The sequence below is a fragment of the Sinohyriopsis cumingii genome, chromosome 19 (assembly GCF_028554795.1).
Source record: "Sinohyriopsis cumingii isolate HCF-2022 chromosome 19, ASM2855479v2, whole genome shotgun sequence".
Classification (NCBI taxonomy): Eukaryota; Metazoa; Mollusca; class Bivalvia; order Unionida; family Unionidae; genus Sinohyriopsis; species Sinohyriopsis cumingii.
Genome location: NC_142979.1, coordinates 42,102,495 through 42,111,958, shown reverse-complemented (window position 1 = coordinate 42,111,958; position 9,464 = coordinate 42,102,495). Strand labels below are relative to the sequence as shown.

The 9,464-nt window shown below is 32.8% G+C and overlaps 1 protein-coding gene across 2 annotated transcripts in view; it reads right to left on the bottom strand.

The window, feature by feature from the left end:
- Positions 1-1,986: 1,986 nt before the first annotated feature.
- Positions 1,987-9,464, bottom strand: part of LOC149775569 (cyclic nucleotide-gated channel alpha-2-like) — an 88,053-nt gene continuing 80,575 nt past the window's right edge. For both annotated transcript variants that reach the window (XM_089943348.1, XM_089943349.1), the window contains 3 exons: positions 9,201-9,327; positions 8,395-8,541; positions 1,987-4,597 (listed from right to left, as the gene is read on the bottom strand). In XM_089943348.1, the coding sequence (XP_089799474.1) occupies positions 4,559-4,597; positions 8,395-8,541; positions 9,201-9,327 (313 nt within the window). In that variant the 3' untranslated portion in view covers positions 1,987-4,558. The remainder of the gene's footprint in view (positions 4,598-8,394; positions 8,542-9,200; positions 9,328-9,464) is intronic.

Below are 9,464 nucleotides of genomic sequence, written 5' to 3'. Positions count from 1 at the left end.
TATAGATCTTTCGTATTAAAAATAGACGTGTATAGATCTTTCAAATTAAATATAGACGTGTCTAGATAGTGACATATTATCACACAGTCGGTACTCTATAAACAAAATGTTTTCGGATTTTTTTTAAAGGCACCAACACGTTAACATATCGCTTTCTTTGAATCTGATGGATCTAACTACATCCATGAAATCTGACTGGCTGTTACCGTGGCTATTGTTCTTGAAACTCCTTCTGGAGTCAATTTATTTGACTATAGCTAACAACAAGATGTCGGCCGTCTTTCTAATTGGTAGCCGAATGGATTTTAGGGGGAAAACAGGCAATTTCACAACAACATGAAACGCACAAAAGTAGTTACGTAGGCTGGATTATGGCTCACTTGTCCTATATAGAATTCTCCGAATGCCACAAAAAAAAAAGGGAACTGGGGTAAACGTTCGCATAGTTAGACAGAAAATGTCGAAAAACCGAGAAAATCCTTCCCTTGTCAAACGTTAGCCTGACGGTCTGACGCAAGGACACACCCGTGAGCCTGCTGTACCGTAGACTGTCACCTTTACGTTACTGCTACAACGCTATAAAGATTTTGCACATATCTCCACGTGATGCACCCAGTAACCATCTGTCTGGAAAAATACCCAACAGCTGGATTGCTACTTCTGCCATATCCAATACTGCATCCGTGGTGAATGTCCGCGATAGAATTAACGCACTCTTCGGTGGTAATGTTGTCTTATTGTGAAATCCATGTACATGTAGCCACAATTATTCCAGCCGACCTGACCCAGTTAAATTTGTAACGTCCCACGGGACTTTCCATTAGAGATTCAGTGCTGAAAAAAGATGTCCGTGTCAAATGTTATCTTGATTGGAGGCACATTGGCTCTTTTAAATGTAATTTGTAAGAACAGTCTACTTTCAAATTTTATTTATTGTCCAATTGTACAATATCGCCTGAACTCACGTCTGGAACTACTTTTATCCATACGCAAAATTTGATAGGTGTATCTTCTGAGTGAGAATTAAATGAAATTCCTAAAATTATATATTCTTTTTATTTAGACTTCTCTAGCTCTAAATAAAAACATAATCACAGATGGATGATGGATATTGAATTTATGAAACTCGTTAATTTATTTCCAGCTTTTGCTCGTCAGGGCTCGAAAAGACTGGAAATTATACAACTTGTTTCATAAAAATTCAATATTAAATCACTACCCATTTGAGATAATCTTGTTATTAAATTCACTCTCGTTATTCGTGAAGACTTTGTATTTTTCGCAGTTGAGATTAGTGCCGCTAAATGTCTTTGTTTAGATGCATAACCAATTTCTTTACCTCGAGCAAAGCGTTAAACTGTAAATAAAATGAAGTGTAAAAAAACGTTTGTATTTTGTGTAAATCCCTAACATTTTAACTATTCTTCAGCATTTTCAGACATTTCCGCTTTAACAGTTATTTTGGACATCGTTTTTCAACCATTTTTCTAAATGATTTGTGCAACCTGTTCAACATCTGCTCTCCACAACAAATATGCTTACTATTTAGTTATCAGAAACATGGACCTGTTCCCATTGTTCATTAATTTCTTTGTTGCATGTCTTAAAACAAGCATCTGAACGTGACTTCGTTAAAGGGATCTTTAACCTTTGATATGGACCAAATATGTGATGTCATTATCAAGATGTGTACATACGCCTTCAGTACTTTCGCTTTGTTCATTTATCATCTTGATGATGCTTCTAGTTCCCCAACCATCGCAAACTACCATCTATATTTATGTCGATTGTTAGTTCGTGGACGATGGTGCGCAAATGAAGGCAACCCTTTAAACCGTATGGTCAGGGTATAAAGTCGTATTGCCCCTGAAAAGGATTGACGGGAAGACAACTTACTAGAAGTCGAACTCTCGATTTAACCGTTTGTTGTCTTTAGCTTGCACAATGAATCGATTCCATCCAAATTATGAATCGGTGAAAACTATACACTTACAATCAACACTTTATTTCAATTTATTTTTTCTGTATCTTTAATTTTGGCACAAAGTAACACAGGGAACGAGTCGGAATTATTTAATAGACAGTAATATATTCATATGTAAGTATAAACAATCAGTTTGTTGTTGATTACAACTCTACACTGTAACAACTTCAACATAGTTTAACTATATAATCAACAAGCATCGATATATTTGGAATGATTACACAATGGACATACAATAATTATAGAAACGAATAGTTTTTCCTTTCTTTAAATTATATACAGTATATGAATTACTGCGTCCACTTAAATGCATCTCTCTCTCTCTCTCTCTCTCTCTCTCTCTCTCCCCGAGATAACCTGTTCAATTTTCCTTTTTAAAGATCATTAAACATTAAATCAATCTGGAAACACAAAAGACCCAAATTTGTAAACCCTATGTTGTTATCAAGATATTGTCGTACTATTGGGTTTTAGAATATAGAGATTTCAAAACTATAGTCTGTGAAAATAGATTAACTTTTAATTGTTATGAAATAAAAGTTTCATCTTCAAACAACAAACTGTACCTTTTAGTTTTGGGTGGAAGTAACATTCAAAAGAGTTTGTGCTAGTTATAAACCTCATTCTCAATCGTGTAGGATTTATTCCTCAATCGTGTAGGATTTATTCCTCAATCGTGTAAGATTTATTCCTCAATCGTGTAAGATTTATTTAAGTTTTGAAATCCTCTTGACCTTTAAAGAATTTTAGATTATCTCTATATTGTCTTCTCAAGTTATCATAGAATGATGGTAACAGTATTCGGTCATCGATCTGGAACGATTACTGGTCAAGATATCATAGAATAACGATAACAATATTTTGTCAGCAATATGGAGATGTAGTGGACTCGTACCATAATTGGATAAACATGACCAAGTGTCACACAGACCCATATATAATAGTAATGTTGGATTTAGGAGTTAAAACGGAGAATCATCTTTTGCATTGATATTAACCCCCAAAGTTTTCAAGAAATATGTATTACGATTATTTTAAATCAGTACCTTGCATGGGTTTAGGATTTAAAGAAATACAACATAATCAGTATGATGACATAAAGAAACCGTGACAGAAATAAGTTTGTATCATATAGAATTCAGAAATGTCACGCTGGTTTCATTTAATTTCATGAGAAATAAATATTTACGAGAAAAGATACGAAAAGTCCATTTCCTTTTAAATCATTGTGCATAAATGGTTCGCAGCCCTGAAATAATATAGCTATGCAAAAGATAATTCTCCGTGACTCAAAACGTACTAGTTATGCACATGTAGTGAAAAGTGCAACATTCTCCGTGACTCAAATCCTGCTAGTTATTCACATGTAGTGAAAAGTACATTCTCCATGACTCAAATCCTACTAGTTATGCACAAGTAGTGAAAAGTACAACATTCTCCGTGACTCAAATCGTACTAGTTATGTACAAGTAGTGAAAAGTACAACATTCTCCGTGACTCAAATCGTACTAGTTATGTACAACAATTATATTAAGAGGTCTTGAGTATGAGCTGTCTTACGTGTAACGTTTTCGTTCAATGGAAAGTTTGATAACTTAGCTTGATGTACACATTTTTAAATAGGCATTCTAATATTAACGCAATTGTGATATGTTAAATAAATCATCCCGGGTATGAATAATGATGTTACTAATCTTGGACATAAATGGATGATAAGGTTTCAAAATATAGTAAAATACTATAATATTGGAAGTAAAGAATTACAGCTGTAAAGTCTGTGTCATTATCTCGCTACAAACCTATATAATTTGATTGGAAAGTCGAAAGAAAGAAACAAAAACAAAAAATCCATGGACAAATATTCCCAGCCTGATCAAGAAATACCTCCAGCCCCTTTCCCAGTCTTCAGATCAGTATAATTTGTTATGAAACGTTTGCAGGCATACCGTTTTAGATAAATGGATATTTCTACTCATAACCACACTCAAATGAAATTGACCTCTGGAAAAAAATGTTTTTACAAAATTTTTTCAGGACGTATGCCGCCAACTTCTAAAATACTATAAATTATTACAACTGAAATTGCTGTTTTCCTGTTCAGTCTGTAAGGAGTCACGTAATTGATTCTTATCACCTCCTGTAAGTGGATCAACTGATAAAAGTCGCGTATCTTTACTGATGATGTCACAATCCATGTACATCAGAGACACCAAAAGTGATAGTAACCCACAACCCATGCCCTATTTTAGTAATCCCCAAGCATGAAATTTTCAAATTCTCTGACAATGCACTTTTCAGCCCTTCCCATTTTTTCACATTATACAATATGTCTGTACCGCATGATAGTCAATACCAGAGTTCTGTTCTGAGTCTGGTTGATTCAGTATGATGACAAAATAGTAACTGGGATCAACTTTCGTAATTTCTTCCTCCTTTCCATCTTAATTTCTCTCTGCTACGTTGTTCACGTTATGATAATTCCCGAAAGCTTCACGTAGTTTGCTTCAAAAATGAGTGTTCTTCTCAATCAACTTGGTATTGATTTGTTTGTTATTTTGACTACATAATAGTAGATTAGATGAGTTTGTCAGTTCCCTCTTTGATCTGGCGTTCCTGTTTTAAAAGAAAGGAGACAGTACTTAATGTTTTTATTATTATAAAGAATCATTAAATTTCCAATATTGAAATATATACATAATTCAGTTTCCCATGGCAATGTAAATATTTGGCCTAATTAGTATAATATTTCCAATCGTTTTTGTAAATATTTGGCCTCACTGCTATGAAATTTCGTATGATGATGTAAATATTTGACCTAGGTACTATGAAATTTCTCATAGTAATGTAATTAGTAAACCTGATTACTATGAAATTTCCCATGTTAAATATTTCGCTTAATTCCTATATCATTTCCCATGGTAATATAAATATTTGATCAAAGTACTATGAAATTTCCCATGATAATGTAAATATTTGATATAATTACTATATTTCGCATGGTAATGTGAGTATTTGACATAATTTCTTTATTTTCCATGGCTATGCAAACATTTGACATAATTATTATATTTCCCATGGTAATGTAAATGTTTGACATAATTACTACATTTCCCATGGTAATGTAAATATTTGACATAATTACTTCATTTCCCATGGTAATGTAAATATTTGACATAATTACTACATTTCCCATGGTATTATAAATATTTGACATCATTACTAAATTTCCCATGGTATTGTAAATATTTGATATTATTAATAAATTTCCCATGGTAATTTAACTACTTGATGTAATTACTATATATCCCATGGTAATGTAAAAATAGCACGACTACAATGAAATTTCCCATGATAATGGAAACAGTTGGCCTAATTACTATAATATTTCAAATGGCAATATAAATATGCGGCCTAATTACATTGAAATTTTCATTGATTATGTAGATATCTGGCCTAATTACTATGAAATTTCCAATGGTAATATAAATAGTTGTCCAAATTGCCATGTTAATGTAAACATCCGGCATAATTGGTATGAAATACGGCATTTGATAATGACACTATACATAGACTGGTTCCGTAGATCACAAAGCCTCTGATCATATTATATTTCTACCAATAAACGTTCCTAGAAGTTCTTGTTCCAAAACGAGGCAGCAACAATGACAATACAATAATAAAGTTAGTACTTTAGAAATGTACCAAAAGAGAACGCAGTAGTAATGGCATATAACTGGGTTGCACGGTGATGAAATAAAACTGAATGGAAGAAATTAACATATATACACAAGCATACATAATAACATGAGACGAATATGAATTATAAACATGTCTTTGTAGCGTTGGACATATTGGTTCTGACATCAGATTTCACAAGTTTAGTACATTTTAAAACTGAGTTAGGTTATTAAATGTGTATAAGTCACGATTCATTAACTAAATATGATAGAAGCAGATTTGAACTGTTCTTTCAGCAATCAAAATAAGTCTTTCAGTAGCTGCAACATCACATACATATTTAAGATGTACTATAATACCTACCGTGAAAACATCGAATGCTATTTATAAGTTGTATAAAGAAATATGTTGGACTAACCCGTCACCAAGTATCTAAACGCACGAAGAAATATAGTTTTGACATATATAACTTCATTGATCCATCGTTTAAATCTTAACGGCTTCCATAATTTACAAGATTTTTCATTTGAAGTAAATTTTTAATTCGGAAATGGAACGTCTGCTGAAAAGAAACACACTGGATTCACCTTCTGAATAAATCTATCCAATAGGTTTAAATTATAAGATCATATGTAAACTATGTTGTATTTGGTCACTACTGTTGTTAATGGTGTGTATCAGAAACACATTCGGAATAACTGGCTTTGTTGGGCCAAACCCTCTTGAAACTATTTGCCTAATATGTTCTGGGTACTTCTACTTTTGAAGAGTAACCTACACAACGCAGCTGTTTTATGTTGTTTTTCTTTCTTTCAATTTATGTAAAATCTTTTAACCATATTTACATGAAGATATATATTACAGTAAGTATCTGGTTTAGCTGGGATTAGGCCACTAAAAACTATTTTGCTTACATGAGCTTTGGTCATTTCATTTGTTACTTCTAGGGGTTTAAACTCTAGTAACAGGACAAGGTAAATCCAACAAGCATTAAGTTTTCAAAATATAAATTTATTAAAATAAAAAATAAACTCAAAGTGAAAGAATTAAAAATAACTTACATAACTTACATTCCTAGAATGTAATCATAATAATATATAAAATTTCTCACTAATGTAGAAACTGTTCTAAGGTAATCGGAACTTAGCTTGTATAGTGTTCATGTGTTACCGTGATAACACTGAATTAAGCACAGTTATTAATCTAAATGTTTTTACTTTAATATATTATTGTGAACGAAGAATATCACTTTAATCCAGTAAAGTTTCACATAATCCGATGAAATTAGATATTCAAATCCTTGAATAAATTCACATACTCCACAAAATACTGACTGTTTCAATCAAAGTTTATCTGCTCTGCTATATCCAACAATATGTAAATCACAAATTCATCTCCGACTCCTACTAATGATATATAACTGAAAGAATAAACATGGTGCTTGTATCTTTACTATATAGTGTCATTTTGAGTTTAGAATAAACAAATCTGATTCACTAGAACTTCTCGAACAATTAAATATTATAATTTCAACATAACTCAAACAGTCGTAAACAAAACAGTCATATTCTGACTTTCAATTCTAACTGAACTAATTAAATGCTAGGGCGTGCGTGATAGCCTTCAGCATTGCACGTTTAATATAAATTCCGTGCTTCTTTACGTTACCCAAATTCAAACTCGCGTGCCATTCTTGGCCTACTTTAATGTTGATTTCAACTTAGAGCGACCTTGTCATGAGTGGAATTATTACGACGATGTATACATGTACTTTTTCTATAGTACTAACCATTGCTTTAAATGATTTAAAATATAACACATAGTCTCAAACGACTCAAATAAAAATTGCATAATAAATTCAAAAGATGATACATAATTCCATAACACTATTTCTCAGGGAAAACTTTCTTCATACATCCAGCAGTATGATCCTTTCTTTTGCCATATCAAATTAAAAATTGTGCAATTTAAAAAATGTAACATAACTTCTGTGATGCTTCTTTTTGAACTATTTATTTATCAAAATAATTTTTTTCTCTCAAATATTCTTACTTTTAAAATTTGATAATCTTAAAATCGTTGTACCATAACTGAGCAAAAACTATTCGTCTCTATTTCTTTATACAAGTTCTACCAATAAATAGGAGGAACACGTATCTGCCTGCATTGCTTCCGTTGGAGGGTATAAATTTGCTTTCACCATATCGAAACAACTCGGGTCACTAGCCGCATTACTGCGCATGCTCAGCAGTTAAAATTCAGCAACGAAAGGGGGAATTATTCGATTGTCTTACACCCTGGTATATGAGCTATTCTCTCTCTCTCTCTCTCTCTCTCTCTCTCTCTCTCTCTCTCTCTCTCTCTCTCTCTATATATATATATATATATATATATGCTACATTCATCAATTGAAGGGGCGTGTGATGGGTACAGTGCCATTTTTACATTATATCCTTTTGCATAAGTGTGAGAAAGACAGTAAGGAAGCTCTTCTAAATAAAGAACAAAATTGGCCCCAAAACACTCTTAGACCTAAAACCAACTCTAATATTGGGGGCGCTAGTGCCCTCTAATAAAACTCGGGGTATGAAGTTAGATAACAGTATATTCTCTTTTTGGCAGAAGGATTTTTAAAATTATGTTATGGTACAATTTTCATTTCTCGAGGAATGATATAGCTATTCAATGTTTAACAGTGAGAAAAGCTCTTTTGTTCTCTACAATAAACATACAGACGATGTTGTGGAATTTCGATTGTCGCAATGATGCCCCTGTATTGTCAGCATGCAGGACAGAATCTGATTCATCAATTCTTGCTGCTTTTGTACAGCAACCTCGAGCCTTGAGATACTTTCAGAGTGAGACGCTTCCAACGCAATCTGTAAATAAATAAAAATTCTCACTAGAACCCACGGAAAGAGAAAATATATATTGGTACTCTGTCTAGAACATTAAGTACGTTGCGTTCCGGCATGAAAAAAAAAACAACAACAAAGCACACTGAACATTAAAATGAAGATTTCATCCTAGGATTATTTTCTGCCTGGTAATCTTCTTCAGGTGAAAGTCAAACAAAAAGTACAATAATGCAATCATGACAGCATGTATTACAGACTGCATCTACGTACCATATTTTGGCTTGTCACACCTTTTTGCACTGAACTCACGCAATTAAATTGGTCGGGGTTGATGACCAAATTAACTTTGAACCAACCATATTCTTGAATTCCTGAAGCTATTGTCAGATACATATGTGAATGTCTTGATACAATACAGTCCCGATATTGTTTTATTCACAAAACTACATCATTTATCCTGGACCTTCCTCACACTCGTTTTACAGATCCCCCATTTGTACATTTTGTTGTAAGATTAACTATACAATTCATTCAAGTTTGTCCTGCTTTTATTTCTTTTTCTAAGTTGTATTTGTCTTCACGACATCAGTTTGTTTCACGAATGACTCTAAATAAATATCAAACATATTAAAATGATATTCCTATATGGAAAAGACAGTAATGTATTATACTATACGTACCAGTCGTTTTTCCATGGTGATCTTCAAGTTTTCCAGGTATTCCATTGGAACGACAGGGGTTGCATAGTGGGAAATAGTTGAACCTGGTTCGTTTTCAGCTTTATAAGACTCCGATTTGTTGTTATCCCTGGATACCAGATGAATAATTAATATCTTTCAAATGTTACATACATACATACAAAATTCCATACATATATCCATGCATACATACATACATACGTACATACATACATACATACACACACACACACACACACATAAATA